We start from the raw sequence: 19,941 nt of genomic DNA, 5'->3' as shown, positions 1-19,941 counted from the left end.
ACATGTCCATAGTTATTTTGTTGCACAAGAAGAATCGGACTTTGAAGTAGTGCACAATTAGCCTGTGAAGGAAATCCAAAATGCAGGGGGACAAAACTAGAGGGACTGGGAATTCCCTGTAGTGGTTCGTAGTCGTCTCCCAGAGTTCTTTCGCTGGGTGTGGCTAGTTCGTTACTGCTCTGTTGGAACTGATTTGATTCATCTCGTTGTTGGAGAGATCCACATCCATCAGAATACACCGTCATATAATATTGTTGTTGATGTATACAACGATCTCCTGGTCCTGCTCATTTCACTCAGCCAGTTCCTGTCAGTCTCTCCAGGCCTCTCTGAAATCCTCCCGCTGGTCGTTTCTTACAGAACAATAATATTCCATAAACCATAGTTTATTCAGCCATTCTCCCGCTGATGGGCATCTACAGAGTTTCCAGTTTCTGTCCACCACAAAGAGGGCGCCACCAACATTTCTGCACACGTGGGTCCCTTTCCCTTCTTTAGTATCTCTTTGGGATACAAGCCCGCTAGTAGCACTGATGGATCAAAGGGTGTGCCCAGCTTGATAACTTTTGGGGCACAGTTTTAAACCGCTCTCCAGAACTGGCCTTGACATTTTCAGCACCACCAGAGAATCCTTTGATTTCCTAAAATGAAATCTGCTTGATGGGCTTTGGGTTCTAAAGGAAAACAAACACTTCTCTATTTAAACAACAACAACACCAACACCCAGCAAGATCAAACTTCCCTGAGATTTATGGACTAGTGAGATCTCCGTGTAGCAGCTGAAACGTCTAGCTCACCCTCATTCCCAGCCATTCCTTGAGGTGCTTAAAGAAAATGATCTAATTTGGCTTTAGAGCCCGAGCCGCTGGGAGAAGGGACTGGCTTCACGTCCCGCAGCTCAAGTGGCTCAGCACAGAGCTGACCCCAAACTCAGACTCCCTCACAGCCCAACAGCTCCCAAAGCACTGGGACGCTTCCCAGTGCCGGGGCGCCTCAGGGACTTTCTCGTGCCTGCGCAACCCCGCGGAGGCCTCGGAAATCCTCCTTTCCACTCCGGCTCCACGCTACTCCCTCTCTGGGGGGGAGGGGGGAGACGGAACACGGTCAGCCAGAAGCTTCGTCCACCGCAGGAAGGAGAGGCCTTGGTCACAGACAAAAACAAAAGCGCACTTTTGGATGGAACCTCCTTCTGTCCCGGTGCTCCCGCAGCCCGGCCCCGCTTCAACCCCGAGACACAGCCCGGCCGGTCGGGCTCCCGCGGCGCCGCTAGGGAGGCCCGTCTAATCTAAAACCGGACGAATCCTTCGGGAGACCCCCCTCCCCGCTCGTGGCCTCGGGGGTCTGGGCTGAGGTCCTTCCAAACGCCTCCCCAGAACCTCGTGCCCACAGAGCTACCCAAAGTATTCGGGAGAGCGGCTTCGGCATCCCCAGGCCTCAGTCTCCCCCTCTGTAAGTTGGGGACGACGGTCTCGGGGTCCGTGGGGGGGAGGGGAGGAGGAGGGAAAGCTGCCCGACAAACGAGTTCTGGCCTTAGGCCTCTGGCCAGTGTTGGGGGCTCCCAATCGGGAAGACGCGTGGCTCTGAGCTCAAGACCGGCCTCGCACCCTGGCTAGCCGGGGGACTCTGGAGAGACCTCGCCACGTGCGCCTCAGTTTCCTTCTCTGTGAGAGGAGCCGGGGGAGGCAGGGCTGAGCCCGCCACGAGCTCCGAGGACGCCGGACGCACGCGCTGACCGGGAGAGTCTTTCTTTGCACTCCGGGGCTCCGCACCGGCCTCAACACGAGAGAACTCCCCGTGGCCCCTGCGCTGGCGGCCCCCGGCCCGGGGGCCCCGGGCCCAAAGGCGAGCACTTTAGGGGAGCCGAGGCGGAGCCGCGGGATGCTCGGGCGCTGACGGCCGGTGGAGAGCCGGGCTGTCACTGTACTGCTCTGCCCATGTCAGGCCGGAGGAAAGGGCCCATCCCCCCCCCCCCACGGAAGGAACAAGAGCCCGAAGTCAGGCCGGAGCCCCGGCAGGCCCGGGCTCCTCCTTCTCCGGCCCCCTGCGGTCCACCCTGGGGGCGGCTCTGGGCGGGGCGGGCGGGGCGGGGCCGGGCGCAGCGTTCTCCTGGTCCCGCCCCATCCGCTCCTCCCCCGCCCGCCGCACAATGCCGCCGCCGGCGGGGGGTCTGAGGTACGCATGCGCTCAAGGCGAGGGGCGGTGCCTGGGCGGTGCCTGGAGACGCCGAGCGCTGGCCCCGCCCCCAGCACGCATGCCCCGCCCGGGATCCGCCTTCAACCCCGCCCCTCGGCGCGCGCGGTGAGGCGAGCAGGAGGCCGCGGCGGCGCGGCGGTCGCCATTTTGCTCGAGCCTGGGAGTCAGCGGGAGCGGAGCGGCCGTTACCGCCGCCCCCTGCCCTCGGTCCGGTCCGGTGCGGCCCCGCGCCGAGCCCTGCCTCTCGTGGAGCCCCGGTGGGAAGAGCCCGGCCGACATGAGTGATGTCGAGGAGAACAACTTCGAGGGCAGAGTGAGTACAAAGCGGCGCGAGCCGGGCGGGCGCCCGGGCGGAGGAGGCCGCGGCCTCGTCCGCGGTCCGGACCGGGGGCGGGGCGGGGCCTGGGGGGAGGGGGACGGGGCCGGAGTTGGGGGGATCATGGGGGGTGCCGCGGCTCGGCGGAGGCCCTGCCTCAGGCTCGGCCCAGGCTGCCCGAGGCCCGCGGGGGCCGGCGGGGCCTTGGGGGGAGGGGGAAGGGGGAGGTCTCGTGGGATGGGGGTGGGGGGGAAGGCTTGGGGGGGTCCCTCCGCCCCTTCCTCCCCGCCCCCCTCCCGCCCGTGGCTCTCGCCTCTGCGCCCCGCCTGGGCCCTTTCTCTCCAAACCGCCGCTGCCCTCGTGGGACGTGGGGGGCAGCGGGGGCGAGAGCCTGCGGGCATGCCGGGGCCGGAGAGGGGCCGCTCGGCCCGCGGACACGAGGGAGCGCGGCCCTGAGGCCCCCCCGGGCCCGCCTTCCAGGGGCCCGCGGAGGGGCCCGAGGACCCCGAGCTGAGGCTGCCAGGGACGGTAGGAGGGAAGAGGCTGCTAGGGTCCTTAGAGGTCATCGGAACAGTGACCTCTCGGAGGGGGGCCGGAGCCGGGCCGAGCCGCGGGTTATGCACATGGGGACTCGGACCCAGGCGGGGAGTTGCGGCTTCACTGGGGGGGGGGACCCTGACGGCCCGTTAGGACGGAGTTAGGCTCTCTTCCCTCTTTCCCCGTGGCAGGACAGAGGCCCCGAAAGTTTCAGGAAGTGGGGGACGCGCGAGGAGAGCGCAGGGGGTCCCTAGCTGGGTAGGAGAACTTGGGGGGGTGCCCGTGGTCCCCAGGTAACGCGCCCGCCGTGGGGAGGGAGCCGCTCCTTCTAGGCAGTGCCGATCCCCCAGCGCGCCCGGGAGCTAGGACAGGAAACTGAGGCTTAGACGCGGTCATTTCTCTGGGCATGGTCAGGCCCTGGTGACAGCCGGAATTCCGAGCCAAGGCTTCCAGGGCTCCTTCCATTACACCAGGCCACCCTTCTCCAGAGTCACTCCAGAAGGTCAGTTCAGGGTTTTGGTTTTTATTTTGTTTTTCTTAGGAAGGAAGGGTTAAAAGAGCACTTTTCTAGTTAACTGATTCAGACCATTCCTGATACAGATAAAAATTATGTGACTGCTTATTTCACTAGTGTATTGACTCCTTCGAGAAACTTTCTGAAAAAGTATTTCAGTAACCTTATTTCTGACAAAAACAGTTCTAATAATATTTTAAAGGAGCCTGGCATAAGAATAACTTGTTTAAGTTATTGTGGCAATTCCACACACCTCCCAAGGAAAAAAATACGATCCAAACTCAGAAAATGATTTTTACTTTTTAACTTTTCATTTAAAATTTTACTCATCAACAACCAATTTTGTATAGCTTATCTGAATTGTATTCTATACTAAGTCGTCTTAAATCTTTTTTTTCCGATTTAATTACTCATTGTAGAATAAAATACATATATACATATATGTATATATGTAGTTAGGCTATATATTAGTTTCCTTTTGTTTAAAAAAAAATTGGGAATTTTTTTTGTGCCCAATCTCCCTTCTTCAAGCCTTTGTCATGAAAAAAAAAAAAAAAGCCCAAAATATTCAGAATGTTTCATTTTGTGTTTGAAAATCGAAGATCCTTAATAGTTCATCTCAGAATTTTGTATTGAGAAGAGAAATCTTCCTCTCAGTAAGGTAACTGGGGGTATAATTTCTAGGTTTTTGTGAGAGCACAGGAGATACTCTGTGTACCTTCCTGTTTAAGCTTAGTTAAAAATACCAGTACTCACTGAAAAGTTGAATTGAATATGGGGGGAGGGTTTTGTTTTTTTTTTTTTTTTTTTTTTGAGGTTTCTCCATTTTCATTATTACATGTTTGTAATCACACAAAAAATTTTTTTTGTCACTCAATAAGTTGTATACTTCTCTTTTTTTAATGTGACAACAGGAAGCTGAAAATTATCTTTAAGAATTTGTGTGCTCTCTCTCCACAAGAGTGTTGTGAGATGATGTCTTTAAGTACTTGGCAAAAATTCCACACTCTATAAAGGGTCATATACATGTGAACTATCCTCATGTTCTTTTATAGATTTATAGTGCATTGTTTTGGATAGCTGACCTGCTAGGCAGTGGTCTTTTGTTCTGTTTTCTGGGAGACAGCAAGGCTCTTATGGCCAGAGAGCTGTCCTGGAAGCTAGCAAGACTTGGGGCAAGTCACTGAACCTCTCTCTGTTGTAGGACAACTCTCAAGACTTAGATTTCTGAGGAGTCAAACCATTTGGTAGAAGGAGTTTCCCTATAGTTCTCTAGACTAGTGAAATCCATGGGTCTGAGTCTGGTACAGAATAGCTTTAAAATGGAAATCTGGTTTCTATAAAAGTTAAAGGAGCTTGGGAGGTACCACAGGTGAAATAGAAGCAAACCAGAAAACTTTTTCAGGCTATTTTTCTGTTTAATTAGACTGCTTTTCATTAGCACTTCCTGTAAAGTCCACATACTTTTACAACAGAGGGGCCTTTTAGTGGCAGATCACAATTTGGCAAGTTATAAGGTTTGTTACTTTTGATTTGAGCTTGACTATTTTAAGAGGATAATGTTTTATCAAAGGGCAGTTGTGGTAGCTTTTAGGGTATCAGAAGGAATAGGGAAAAAATGGAGAAGCATTGTGTTTTTATAATAACAAAAATGATTGTGGAAATCATTGGCTATATATATATATATATATTTTAATATATAAAATATATATTTTATATATTTTAATATAATATAAAAATATATGTTATATTTTTTTTTCCTTTTGAGTTAAGTGTATTTTTCCTTTGGAGGTAAGGAAAAGATATTGAGCTTTCTCCCTTTAATTGATAAATTATTTAAAAAAAAAAAAAAGGAAAGCAAAGTAGAATACATTGTGTTTTCTCAGAACCATTAAAACCAGTATGAAGTGCATTTTAATGTTAAGTTTGCTGAATATAGTAGTTGGAGTTTTTCCATTGTTGGTGAAAAATGTTCTTTTTAATTTGAAAGACCAGATGAAGAAAGCCCTTTAGAAAAGGAAATCTGGTTAGGTGAATTTATTGCAAACTACTTTATTTTATATGTTTATCCTTTGAAATATTCAGTTGACAATTTATTAAAATTGATTGCACATCTTACTTAGCAAGATGCTGTGGTGGATACCAAAAAAAAAATTAGAATCTTAAGGAAACAGGACATTTTATGAATCAAATAGTAAATCAGATGAATTCAGAAATGAACAAAACCTAACAGAATATTTAGAGAAGGACTTTTCCCTGCACATTTCTTAGTTGAAACTACAAAAATAACTTCCCAAGTAATGAGGGTTCAAATTTTTGTTATCAGCACTGGACAGCTCCATTGTAGTCTCTCTGGAGACCTGCCTGAAGGATCTTCTGTTTTCTGTTCTAATATATATCCCAAGCTAAGCTCTGGGTGAACTGAAAATCAGAGAGTTTCTAGACATGAGGAACTTAGATGTTTTAGAGCTTTTTTTGTCCAGGATGTGAAGCTCCTTCTAGACCTTTCCAAAATTTGAGATGCTTGTTTGCCCCTTTAGGGGCAAGTTTAGGAGACTTTTTTTGCCTTTGTTTTTCATTAGGTTGTTGCTGCTGCTGTTTTTGTTTTTCTTTTAGGAAAGGGGAACATTTGTTCCATTCTTAATTTTTGGGATGATTCCTAGCTGTACAATGAATTGTCAATTCCTAATATTTGGTCCAGTCTTATTTTTATGGGAGATGAGATTCAGAGAGATTATGACCTTGCTTTAGCAGTTTTTAAAAATGCAACCTAAACAAACTCAGTGTCATAGTTGGAATCAGAATCCAGGTTTATTGGCATTGAAGTATTCAGTGCTCTTACTCCCACATACCTTATTTCTACTTTTGTAAAAACTACAAGTAGTTAGGGAAGATTTTGCTTAGTAGATGGGATTTGAACTGGGCCTTCTATGGATGGGAGAGTATTTTGATAGTTGGAAAGTCAGGAGAATGTCAGGTGTCAGTAATTGAAATGAAGTGGTAATACAGACAAGATTGTCTGTACGAGATGGAGTGAGATAATGGAGAGCTTTGAGTGGCAGGCTGGAACTGAAGTTTGTACCTGATTCAGTAGACAATTGAGAGTGAAAAGAAATTAGGAGAAGGGAAAGGAGGGGAGCAAATATTAGTCTAGTAGGAAGAGGAGGAGGAGGGTTAGTAGACATAGTAAGTAGTAGGAGTGATAGGTAGTAGTAGGAGGAGGAGGAGTAAATAGTCTATAGGATGGATTAAAGAGTAAAGGGAAGAAGGAGCCTATTAACAGAAATTCAGGATTGAAGTGATATTAGGGAGGAGAAAGTGACTTAATAAGGAATTGACAAAACAGCCTTTTCTAACAATTTAGGAAAATAATTATGGCCTTAAAAAATGAAAAAAATCTAGTATTTTGGAAGGTTTTTAGTTTAGCAAATTAAGAAGTAGTAAAGATTTTGAATTCAATTTTTAAAAAGCTTCTCATCTTTTACACATATTCTGATGAATCTTAGGAAATGGACTGGTTTTTAAAATTGGGGGTATTTTGTTTAAAGAGGAATGTAAGACAAACCTAAATCCTTTATTTTACTAGAGTTATACTTTCAGGGACAGGTAATCCAGGTCCATTTTTCCTTTTACCAGCTTTTTCTAATAGTTAGAATGAGTAATAAGAAAGTAAGTAAATGGGAAAATTAAATCAACAAATTTTCTTCTAACAATTAACTTTAAGATTTGGTGAGAAGGAAGAGGTTGATTCCTTTTTTTAATCCCTTTTATCTCTTACCACATTATAATCATTTCCAAGGAGAAATAATTTAATTGCACCTTTTAAGCCTTCCCCTGCCTCTTGGAATCCCTGGTACTTCAAAGTTCAGGTCTCATACCACGGTTTCCTGAAGCCTCCTTCCTGATACCTCTAGCTGTAAATTGTAATAAGTGCAAAATTACATTGTACTTACTTTGTATATTTTTAAGGCTGTGTTATATCTGACTACTTTTGTCTTTGTATCCCCCAGAGCTTGGCACAGCTCTAGCTCATTGGTGCTTAATGAATGCTTATTGATTGAGAATCAATTAATGATTAGACAGTCACCTCTAGAGAAAAGTGAATAGTTGCTCAAATGTCTCCTGCCCCTAGAACAAAACTAATTCATGATATCCCCAAATTGCATCTTGGAGGGATTTCAGCAAAGGGAAGGATTTCAGAAGAGTCCATTTCAAGGCATGTGGGAGAAAGTCACAAAGGAAGGGAATGTGTGTGAAATAAAATGTTGAGGCATTAATGGTGGACACTCAGTCTCAGGAAGGACTTGAATGCCAGAGTCAGGAGATTATAAATTACAAAGAACAAGTTATCTTTCCCTTGTCCACTGCCAATTTTTATTCCTTTGTTCAATTCAGCAATAAATTGATCAACTAAGTGAGCAAAAATAGTTAAATTCGCTCTCTAGTTCTTGAACAGACTTGACAGAGAATGAAACATTTTGTGGGGAGTGGGGGGAGGAGTAAATTGTAGCTAAAGCCAGCAATTGAGTAGTATTTTGTTTTCTTTCCTTTGTTATTTGATATATTATGGGGTGATGATCAGTCCTTTCCAGGGTACAAAAAAGTACCAGCTATTCATCTTTTAAACTACTTTACAATGTTTATCATAAATTGCTAATGTAATTTAAAAATAATTTTTAAAAGGCTTATGCTTTTAATTTCATGAAGAGAACAAAAGCTTACCTTGCCTTAATCCTTTCAACTTTGAGAAAAGTTTCTTTTTTAAGTCAATAACTTTTAAACTGGCTTTGGGAAATGCCTTTTCCTTTCTTTGATTAAGAAATGATTTGTGAAAAGTTTAATTTGCTAATCTGAAAATCAGCTTGTTTGAGCATATGCTCAATTTGCTTATAGTCTCAAAATTGTACATGCCATTATTTATGGCAATTTTGAATACCAGGGTGTCTTAATGTTCTTTTTCCATGCTTCCATTTCTTTGTTAACATACACTGATTGGAAACACTGTAAAAGGCCCAAATCTTTACTCCCTAACCAAGTGGGTTTTTTTGTTTTACCTCTTTTTGGTAAGAAAACAGATTTTGGTGAGGATAGTTAAGTAGTAAAACAAAGAAACTCAAATGAAGCAGACACAAGACTCAGTTATTGTAGATTGTGGTTTTGTATTATTAGTCAGAGACTATTTTTATGTGTTTTTGGCTAGAACTTTTGCTAACATGTAACTAAATAAAAGGTAAATTGTAGGAGCTTGAGAAAGATGACCTAGGTGCCCTCAGATGGTGGGTGGAAGGGAACTAGTCTTTAAAATGAATTACTTGTTATAGAACAGTTGAGTATTGCCCATAGAATCCACTCATCCTTCCATATTCTTTTCCCCCATCGATTCTGTGCAGTTTCCCAAAGTTCCCCTGGGAGTGTGAAAAACTTTTTGTTGCAAGTGTATCAAGTATATTTGCACTCGGTTTCCTTTTGAGAACCCTATGGGTTCTAAAGAGGTACCTCTTCAAGCTTAAGTGCATTGGGACTGATTTTCTTCTTTGGGATTTAACAAAATAAGCCTATCCAATAAGAGTGAGAACAATGAGATGGGAATTGGAATGGGGCAACACTGGAGGAAAGTCAGAAGAGGCACAATGAAATGGGGCCTGGGATTCTTTCCTTCTATTGATTTCAGACTTCCGTTTTGTTTATAGGATAGTTTCCCCAATGTTTGCAGTTTTAACATAAAATACTTAAATTAGCAAAGAAATCCTTTTCTGACCCCAGGCTCTGCAAGAACTGTTTTAGTAACTATAATTTAAAATGTTCTGAGTCTAAACAGTAAGGACAAGTAGAAGAGAAAATAAGAAAGTTTCTGGATCCTTTGGGCAAGCACATTAAAATTTTCTATTCCTTATTTCTTAATGTTTATTCATCTTTAAAATTACGACCATTTATTTCATCCCCACTAACCTTTTAAGAACTACAAAAGATGCAATAGCTGCTTGAGTTTGGAAAGCACGCTCAAGATTTTCCCCCAGAGGCAGAACTCTAGTATTGCCTCTTTTAAGAGTTGTTATATTTTATATTGTTGTAACTCTTGACTCATGTTACAATTGCCAATCCTAAAGTTGTTGCTTTGAAAAGAAAGATACTGCCTTTATGGCATCAATCATTATTCTATGTCCATTGTTTTCATAACTTGCTTTTTTTTCAAACTCCAGAATATAAACTAACATACACAATTTTAATATGTAGTTTTTAGAAGTATAAGGAAATAATGACCCTAAAGTAAAATGTAGCAATATGGTTCTAAGCTTAATAAAAGGAAATACACATTTACATAATCATAAATTGAGAAACTAATCTTTTAAAAACCAGTAAAAGCTAGGACTTGGTGATCCATGGTTATATCAAATACTTGGGCTGCTAGGTTTCTTGAGCTCTGAAGTTGTAGGGCTACAGTAGGTTATATATGTCAGTGGGTGATTTCAGGGTGTCACCAGTGTGGGGAACCTGGGAGCCAGGCAAACTGCGGAGGGGTGACCTGACCTAGGACAAAGTTCCTAACATTGGGCAGTGAAGTGGCCCTTTTATTTCCTTCCTGAGCCCTCAAAATTTTTTTTTTTCTTTTTAATAAAGTAAAGATACAGTTGTCAATTGGAGGATCTTCTGTTAAACTGTTAAACATATTCTGTATCTTCTCCAAAAATTGAGTGGAAAAAAGATGATACTTTTTAATCAAAAGAGTTTCAGAGATTTTCTTTGGATGGAGCTCTTTTCTAGTAGGTTCTGTTTTTGTCTTTTTTTAAGCTTTTAATAAGCAATTATGGAAGCTAAAATTTATGGAGGCAGGAACTTTTAAGTATATAGGATAAAGGATTTAAAAGAACATTTACTTGGGATAGAGATCCTCTCATCTTGACTGGGGAAAAGCTCAGTGGTTATGTCTTTTTAGGTTGTTAAAGACATTCGAATAACATAGAGGGAAATCTCTAAGGTGTCTCTAGTATTTCTATTTTTGAGAGCTATTTGATAGGCCTTATTAGAAAATTTCCCCTTTAAAATACATAATTAAGTTTTTTTGCATTCCTAAGTGGTTTAAGCTGTCAACTTTTTAGTATATGTGCTATAAGTAGCAATCCTATAGATCTGAATTCCAGTTAATTTTACTGCTATATCTGGTCACCCAATATAAAATTATTTTTTAAAGTGACAGCATCAACTGGACCATCTAATTTTGGGGCCATCTATTTCAACTGCAGTATATGATTTAATATTATTAGACAAATGTCAATCACGTATTTATTAAGGTAGCTTCCTGTAGTTGGAGTTTTTAAAGAACAAACAAAAACTATTCTTGTATGTTTTAAATGTTAATCTAATTTGAAAGCATAGGATAGTAAGACCCTTTTAGTTTTCTAATTCAATTTTTATTAAGTATTAATATTCTGAAACATGGTATCAGGAAAAGATTTCAAGACCATTTCACCTGCAGGCTGAGTTTAGATCAGTGGTTATTGCTAGCTAATTATTGTTAGCTATGATCCAATTGTTGATTCATATTTAGTGAAAATGGCACCTAAAGCTTCAGTTTTTCATTATTCAGAACAGCTTAACTAGCATTAACTAAATTAAGCCCATTTATTTATCTTAAACAGTAGCAATTTGTGCAAAGGAAAAAAAATATATCTTATCAAAAGTTCTTTGTATTTAATTTTGACTAAGATAAAAATGCTTACTGCACCTGTTTGGTTAACTTTTTTTCAGCCCCAGACAAAGTAATGTTTCATTTGGCACAAGAGTTTTTTACTTTCATAAGTTTGTTAGTATTTTTTTCTAGATTTGTTGCAATAGCACTTAGATATTATTGTCTATAGTACCATATGAAAAGAATTCCATAGATTTTCTGTTCTCCAGAAGTTTATGGTTTCTGTGTGAGTAAAGGGCATAGAGACAACTAGTCTCTATGTGTGTGCCCTGGGATCAGTCCTGAAAGCTTGAAGTTCAAGTAGGACCTGGGAAAGGTGAAGGTAAAGTCTTCATATGACCAGTTCACAAAAACTTGAGTCTTTTAGAAGCATTTAGAACAGTCAGCTTAATGAGACCCCAGCCCTTGGGAAGGCCATTTCTAATCAATAGGATTTAGGAGGGTAGCTAATTAACTGAACATGATGATTAGATGGATACTAAAGTTGATGATGTACCTTAAATGATCATAGTGGTGGGAAAAGGGCATGCTGGGATGTGAAGTTTAGGAAGGTGAAGTACCTGAGCAAGTTGATGAAAGGATTTTCTAAAAAACTATCAAACTTGAATGTCTGCCCCCAAATGTCACAAATGTTTATGTAAAGTTTTATCTGATAAAATGCTAAGTAGTAACTATCGTTTATTTTCTTGTGAATTTTTAATATGAAAATTAGGGGTTTAAAATTAAAGGTGAAAAAACTAAGGTATTAGTTTGGTTTAACTAGTGACTTAAGCATAGTAATCCTAGTGAAAAAAAAGACTTAGACTTTTCCAATTAGTAAATAACTTCAGCAACAGTTATTAAAATGGAAACTATAAGATGAGATACTGAATACAAGTAATTAGCCAAGATGCAAAAACATTCAGTCACTAAAATTTTTATTTTATAAGAGGAAAAAATAACCTCATGCAAGAAATTGTTTAATTTACAATTCTATATGTTTAATTTTAAGTATTGCAACATATTCAATACAGAACAATGCAATAACCTTTTCTTTAAGATTTCCATTGACCAGAGAAGAAAGTATATAGTGGTGGTATAAAGTTGGGATCATTGTGCGTGTTTATTTGAGAGACAGACACAGAAGCAATGATTCTCAAAATTTTTACTCTTAGGGGGCCTTTTCCACTATTCAGTATTGAGAACCAACATTCCCCTCCTCCCAAGAACTTTTGTTTTTATGTGAGTTATATCCAGTTTTGTTTGAGAATGTTTAAGAACTGACTTTCCAAAAATATCACACACTTTAAAATTTAATCATTATTAATATTGCCACCTATAGCTAGACAATGGACAAAATAATAAATAATAAATCAAGGCTTAATTTGCTAGTTTCCAAGGAATAAATGTTCACACTGAATATTTAAAAATCTATCAATAGGAACTGACTCCAGCACACCCTAGTTATCTGCTGATATTCACCATATTGGAAATTAAAATATCTTAAGATTGAGGTAAAAATAGTTTTAACCTTCATAGGTCTCTGGACCACACTTTGAGAACCACTAGAATATAGCACAAAACAAGAAATAGTTTAAGGGACACCTTTTTAACACCTGGAATATATCCTTAATGTGGGACAAAATAATAGCATGATAGAGTTAATTTTAGGCCAAGGAAAATCTGACTCATTAAAATACAAATATATAGATATATATAACAGAAAAGAAAGATTTTTATTTACACAAGCATAGCTAGTTTACCAGTCTTTGAGACTTATAGTCTTAAGAGGTATGTTTACAAACTATAACATTCTGTTTTGAGGGGGGAAAGATTTGGAAGATCCAGTCACATAGGAATTCTGGTGTGGAAACTCCCTCTGCCGATTGTCAATTTACCTGTAAATTATAAAGTATTGTTAAAGAGACATTGAGAAGTTGTTACTTGCTTTTGGTCAGGACTTGAACCCCTTGGCTCTTCCCAGCTCATAGATCAGCCTTCTGCCCATCATACCATGCTGTGGCTCCAAAGTCAGTCTTAGTTTTTGAAATGTTTTATATGTTGCCATTTTGGTGAATAAAATTGTATCCATGCTTGCTTCATGATTATAAGAACTAGAATAGCAGATATAAAACAAGGTGGAAAATTTATTATGATAAGTAATTAAATGAGAAACCAGGCTAGAAAACCTAAATTTGGGGGTTTATTTTCTTCCAGAGAATATGACAAATATCTTTAGGTAATTGTAATAGCCGTTAATGAATTTATTACATTACAATCGGGATCCTAGGGCTCTAATTACATTGTCCTGAATTTATGGACTTTTACTTGATTTTCCCTGTGATTTTTCAAATTAAATTAGAAGAAAAGCTTGAAAGAAAAATATAGACATACACCCTCATAAAAGGATTAATTCATACTTGAGTCATATAGTAGAAACATACTATTGAAGATTTCATGCTTTACATGAAATCCTGTCTATAGAATTTTTATTAAATTTGAATGATTAGTAGTACTCATCTTCAAATTTTATATAGACTAGAGAAACCAAATTGCCATTTAATGATAAAACTCTTCCTCTTCTATCTCATTTTATTAATTGAGGAGTAACATTGATAGCATGTGTTCTCTAAATAAGGAGATTAAAACTATTCAAGTTAACTTTTTTTCTTTTATTAGAACTTTATTTCAGAATTACATATATGAGATCAGAGAATAATTAAACCAAAAGGACCCAGATGCCCTTAATTCTAGATATGTTTTGAATAACATTAAAAAATTGGACTTAAATAGACTTGTATACCTTTGAAAAGGGTTTTGCATTTTACAAAAGGATAATATGCGATAGGATTATTTTAAATAAACTTCCCAGAGCAATTTAAATCACTTAGTTTTGCAAACTTTGGATTCATACACATCTGCTTCTGAATTAAGGCTATTCTGCAACAAAGCCAAGTAAAGAGAGAGTGTTATGAAGATAACCTGCACACACTTATCACTTGACAGTTTCAAAATGGAATTTTCAGCAGTCTTTTCCTTCTGTTTACTTATTTGCTATAACAAAATTATGTCATACTGAATTATTATTTAGACTGAATGTTTTTAATATTTAAATGTATTTAATAAAATTAGAAGTTAAAGGGTAAGGTAGTAATTAGTTTTTAGACTGCTTTGAATCTGCATATATTTATCTTCTAAAGTGGGAGTTCACATGGGTATGTACAAATAGTAATAGTAATATTACTATTTTTATAATACATAGATCTGAATAGGGAGGTACTTGCTTTGATTTTGCTTTTAAAATTAGTTTTTAACCCAGTTTAGTCTTTTTAACAGTATTGATAATTGGGGACTTTTAGAGGTAGCCAGAAATTTTGTTAAGAGTTTGAACCTCTTTGAATCTTTGCATGTTTGAGTAAGATGTGGCTTTAGATAGATCTGGTGCAAGTGGTTGGTAGCAAGACTGCTTTTTCCTCTCTCATGTGTGGATCTGGAGGGGCACATGCAAGCAATTCTGACCAGGATGTTTTGCTTTCATAGCTGTTTGATCTTTTAACTGGGTATAGTGAAAGCTTACTTATAGGTTATTAAGTCTCCTGAGATATCAGGAATACACCAAAAATCTATTTGGTTTTTATTAGTTCCATATTCTAATTAGCCTGTAGTATTGCTGTATATATACCTTTTAAGGTTCAGGGAAATTCCAGATAAAGGTTAGGGATGAAATCTGAAAGGGGAGGAGGGGTGACTTGAATATGGTAAAAGCACTTAGAATTCTCAGTAAATTCTGATGTTAAAATTTAGATTCTTAAACAATTTTAAAGACTTAAAAATTGTTTTTATAAAATAGTTATTTGCACTTTACCTGCTGGCTTTTCCATTTGGTAGATAACATTCTGAACTCCAGCAGAGTTTTATAATCCCCACGTGCTTAAATATACTAAATGTTCTTTTTCCATTAAGGTTAATGTTCGTGAAGAAATTGAAGAGTTTTTTCCAAGAATGTGGAAGATAAATCAAGATAAAAGAAGGCTAATGAAAAGTATTAAAGATCAGAAAATTAAAATTGAATGGGGGAAAAAATTGAACAGAAGATTGGTCAGATAGAAGCACTTGAATATTTTTTTAAGGCTATTATGAATTGTTTGAATTGGGGAAGAATACACGAAGTATGAAAAAGGAAAAACTCAATGAAGAATGAAGAAAAGTAGAAAGCACGAGTGAAGTAGAATTAAAAGAATCTGGAAGAATGAATGGGTCCTAGGTTAAGTAAATGTATGGTTTATGTTCCAGTGTCTGTATGATCAAGTTGTAGATGAATTTGCATGATTGCTTAGTTAATAGCGGATTGGTGATCTGGTTCAAGTAGGGAATTATTTGAGGACAGTATGCAGTATTAACAATGGGCTATTAATGAGCTGAAATTTTTTTCTGGAGGGTGTTGCCTAACCATTTGTCTTTCAGGAGCAATCAATATAATATAATTACGGTACTTAAATGTTAGGTGTTAGGCATCTGCATGACCATTGCCATTTGTAATACTGTCTTCTTTGTTAGGAGTCTCGCTCTCAGTCAAAATCTCCAGCGGGAAGTCCTGCTCGTGTAAAATCCGAGAGCAGGTCAGGATCTCGTAGTCCATCAAGGGCTTCTAAACATTCCGAATCCCACTCTCGGTCAAGATCAAAATCCAGGTAAGTGTATTCCAGTTGTATTTAAGGTGTTTTACTTGATGTTTGTTACTGGTTTTGGGGTTGCTTTTTTGTTTTGTTTTGGTATTTCAAGAGCAAGGATTTTTTTGACTAATTTTAATTTATTGCATGAAGATGCCTAAAACTGTTGGTTTTGTCAGATTGATAATTTCTGAAGTATATAAAATTGGCATATAAATAATATTCTTGATAATGCCCTTGCCTGATTAATAATAGATTGTAGTCAAATGTAGACCTATGATTGTTATTTATCTCTTTATAAAATAGTGCCGGAATGATTCACTAGAATTAATCAACCTTAATATGCTTGACCTGCACTCCTTAAATATTTTATGCAATTTTAAATTTCTTGTTCATTTACCAAATATCTAGAAAGTTTCTACCGTTTACAGAGAGAAAACTGCCTGGCTTGTTTTAGCAGGTCTGTGGTGTCCCAGCTTTGGGGGAATTTATGCTGGCAGATCTCTTGACTTCTAGAGTTTTGAATTTGGGGCTAAACTAATCTTGTGTGTAGCTACTGTGTGTATGTGGGAGGGGGGGGTCCACCTGGTTGCCTTTAGGACAAACTGGCCAGTGTGAAAAATGGAGTAAATTAAAGCTCAAAGAAAGAGCTATTTTTATTTTTGTTTTAAAATCAAATAAATAATTGAAACATAAAGCACATTTGTTAAGTATAATCATACTAATTTGAATGTGTTAAATTTTTGAAAATGCTATTTTCCCCCTCTATATTTGTTTTATAAGCAAATTAAAGTTGCAGCTTCTACTGAACATTGACATAGGATTAAAGCTATATGTCTGTAAGATCTAAGAGGAAAATTGAGGGACTCATGCAGGTAATTCCAGCTACTTTGGTGTCTGAAGCTGGTGACTTGAGCTCTGAGGTTCAAAGTTATAGTGATTTGAGGTGATTGGGGGACCTTAATAAGTCTAATGTCAGTATGGTGAGCTCCCAATTAAGGACTACAAGGTTTTCTAAGCAGAGGGGAAACTTTGCCAGATTGGAAACAAAGCAAGTCAAAATACTGGTGCTAATAAAATGACATCATTGAAGTATAGTGATATCCATGCTTTATATATACTGACTGTGGAGGAAAGGGATCCAGGGAAATGTTTTTCATTCACTTTTAGAAGTTGCTTCTTTTAAATAACATAATGTAGTTCTTAATAAACAGACTGCATAATGGGGACTTGAAATTGCAGAAATAGAAGAATCTGGGATCTGAAAAAGGGCACATATGGTCATTTAAATAAGAGATAGGATTATTAAAAACTTTTAAAATTAGGAAAACATGAATTATAATATAGTCCCATTTCATGGAAATTCATTTTAATTGGCTTTCTTTTTTTAACATTCTCACTTAGGCAAATATTTTTTCTGTCAGCTTCTCTCTCCTTTTTCTCAAGCTAAGTGCATGATATAGTTTTTGGACAGTTATATCTTATAAGCAAACTAAAATTACAGTCATCTAGAGAATGAACACACTTCAGGTTCATTCAAGACATTTTTCATAAAAATTATATTTTCCAAAACTGTTTTGAATTAAACACTTAGCACTGCCTGCCTCTGTCGGTACAAGTAATAGTGATTCCATTTCTTTGCCTTAAAAATGTGATCGAAGTCCAAAATATATATATATTTTTTTAATAAAACACCACAGAATTCTTTAAAAATCAGGTAGTAATTGTTTAGATAAGAAGCCTTTTATTTTTCAGTAAAGTACATTTGTAATAGAGAAGTCCATGATGGAATACTTTTCCAGTAAGAAATTATGCAGAAGAAAGACTAAAGATAAAAGAGAGGGTAAAGAGGTTGGGAACAGATGTTATATTAGTTTAGCCCACTCTTCCCCATAGGCATCTGATGTATATCTTCCTTCTCTCTCCCCTCCCCCACCCCCTTTACCTTTTATTCTTAATTTTGAAATAAGAATGGAAAGTAGAAAGACCATAAATGGAGTTGGAGGAGATGCTTTTCCTATTATTTTAACTAAGATAATTAGTGCCCAGGGACCCAAAGATAAGAATTTATGCTATTAGTTGTTCTCTCTTGTTCTCCCTCCTTTCTCCTCCTCTTCCCCTCCTCCCCCCGGATATTTTTTGGATCCTAGAATATGAAGTTAGCAGTTGTTGCACAGAGTTGTCATAAAACTGCAGGATTCAGAGTTGGGAGAGATCTTAGAGCTAATTTAGGAGAGCTCATTTCTTTTCCTATCACTTTCAGGACCATGTGAGATAGTATGGTTTAGAGAAAAGAATACTGGACTAGGAATGACCAACTTGTCACTAACTGGCTGTGCAATGGAGCTTTCTAGATTTCAGGTTTACCATAACTATATGTTTTAATTAAGCAGTCCTCAAATACCATGTTGGTTTATCAAATTAGAGAATGTTAGAACTGAAATGAATCTTCAGATTTCTTTAGGGACTAGTGAGAGTTTCCCCTTCCCCCCCCCCCCCCCCAGTCTTCTACTCTCAGAATCATAGACTTTTCTGTCTTGAATGGGACCTTCTTTCTGGTCTGATATTCTCAGGACCAGCAAATTTCAATGGCTTGTCTGATATCTTAATAAGCATTTGTAAACCAAGTTGGAGGGTGAATTTTAAATTTGACAGGAAGGCAATTTAACTTTGGTGAAAAGTAAGGGTCTTCTACCATTCTCTAGAAATCATCCATCCTAACCTTGTCCTTTTAGCTAATTTATCCTACCTCTCCTGCCTTGTGTCTGATATTCTTTCCATTATACCATACTGCTGATAATTCAAGTTTCAGTCACAGTATCCTGAAAGGCCACAAGATGGAGATAGAACATAGTGCAAGTTTCTGGGGGCTTGGTGCTCATTGTCCATCTTTTTTCCTCCTTGCCATGTACTAGTAGGACTGCTTCAGCACAGATATGTCTCTGTACATTTTTATGTTCTCTACCTGTCTCTTTACATTTTTCTCCTTTCTTAAAATGTCAATAAATAGAACATTTTAAATTTGTTTTTGAGCAACATTTTCCATGCTTTTTTCATTTCACCTTCATTTCTCATCTCCTACATAGTGAACTATGCCTTATAACCAAAATTAAGTAAATAAAAACAGAAGAAAAAGAAAAGAACTTCAGCAACATCAACCAGCAAATCAGCTGAGGACATGGAGTGTTACACATTTCATAATTTCCATCCTTTCATTGAAGAGAGAGCTGCAATGTCTCGTCAAGAACATAATCATTTTTTACAGCCTCTGCTTTATTGTTTGTTGTTCATTCCATAATATTGTTTGCAGTCTTTATGCTGTAATTGTGTGGGTGGTTCTGCATAGTCTACTTTGCCCTAGTTTATTAAGTCATCCCATGATGTTTCTTTGAACTTCCATATTTCTAATTTCTGACAATCACAATTGTCTTTCACTACACTTGTATCGATTATTAGGTGTCTCCTTTGTTTCTAGTTCTTTACTACTGCAAAAAGTGCTGCTGTGGACCTTCCTGTCCTTATTTTGTATTGATGAAGATCTTCACATTTATTAAGTGTTTTCTGGGACTGAAACAGTGTGATTTTTGGTAGGATAGAGCCCTGACACCTGGGGCTCTTAGAAAAGGCCTTTGGCCAGAGCTAGCATTTGACTTTGAGTCTTTAAGGAAGTTGGATTTCATGAGTTAGAAATGTGACAAACATTGGTGGACAACAACCTCAGGAGGCAAGTGAAACTTAGAGAGAATGTTTTTCCTAGAACATAGAGATGGTTTGGGGAGAGGGAGATAGAGAATTTCTAAAAAGAGAGGAGAGCCTCTGGAGATTTTATATTTTACAGAGCACCCTCTCTAGTTTTACATTGAGGAAAAGAAGGCCCAGAGCAGTTAAGTAACTTGTTTGTACACAAGCCACCCAGGTAGCCCCCCTGGCTGTAGACATTGAAAGGACAGATCACAAGGGCAAAGAGAAGGAAAGTGTTAAAGTTCTTTAAGCATTAGACACTTAATATAGGCCATGGTGCTCCTCTGGAGGAATGTGGAATGAT

The 19,941-nt window shown here is 39.1% G+C and overlaps 1 protein-coding gene across 5 annotated transcripts in view; it reads left to right on the top strand.

The window, feature by feature from the left end:
- The first annotated feature begins 2,215 nt into the window (after positions 1-2,215).
- The window catches only part of TRA2A (transformer 2 alpha homolog), a 28,418-nt gene continuing 10,692 nt past the window's right edge, over positions 2,216-19,941 (top strand). For 4 of the 5 annotated variants that reach the window (XM_074266927.1, XM_074266925.1, XM_074266926.1 and 1 more), the window contains exons 1-2: positions 2,216-2,506; positions 15,784-15,917. In XM_074266927.1, the coding sequence (XP_074123028.1) occupies positions 2,471-2,506; positions 15,784-15,917 (170 nt within the window). In that variant the 5' untranslated portion in view covers positions 2,216-2,470. Of the gene's footprint in view, positions 2,507-15,189; positions 15,502-15,783; positions 15,918-19,941 lie in introns of all 5 variants that reach the window. The other variant, XM_074266928.1, reaches the window with a different exon arrangement.

Source organism: Sminthopsis crassicaudata, chromosome 5 (genome assembly GCF_048593235.1).
Source record: "Sminthopsis crassicaudata isolate SCR6 chromosome 5, ASM4859323v1, whole genome shotgun sequence".
Classification (NCBI taxonomy): Eukaryota; Metazoa; Chordata; class Mammalia; order Dasyuromorphia; family Dasyuridae; genus Sminthopsis; species Sminthopsis crassicaudata.
The sequence above is the reverse complement of the archived record's forward strand: the minus strand, read 5'-3'. Positions and strand labels throughout refer to the sequence as shown.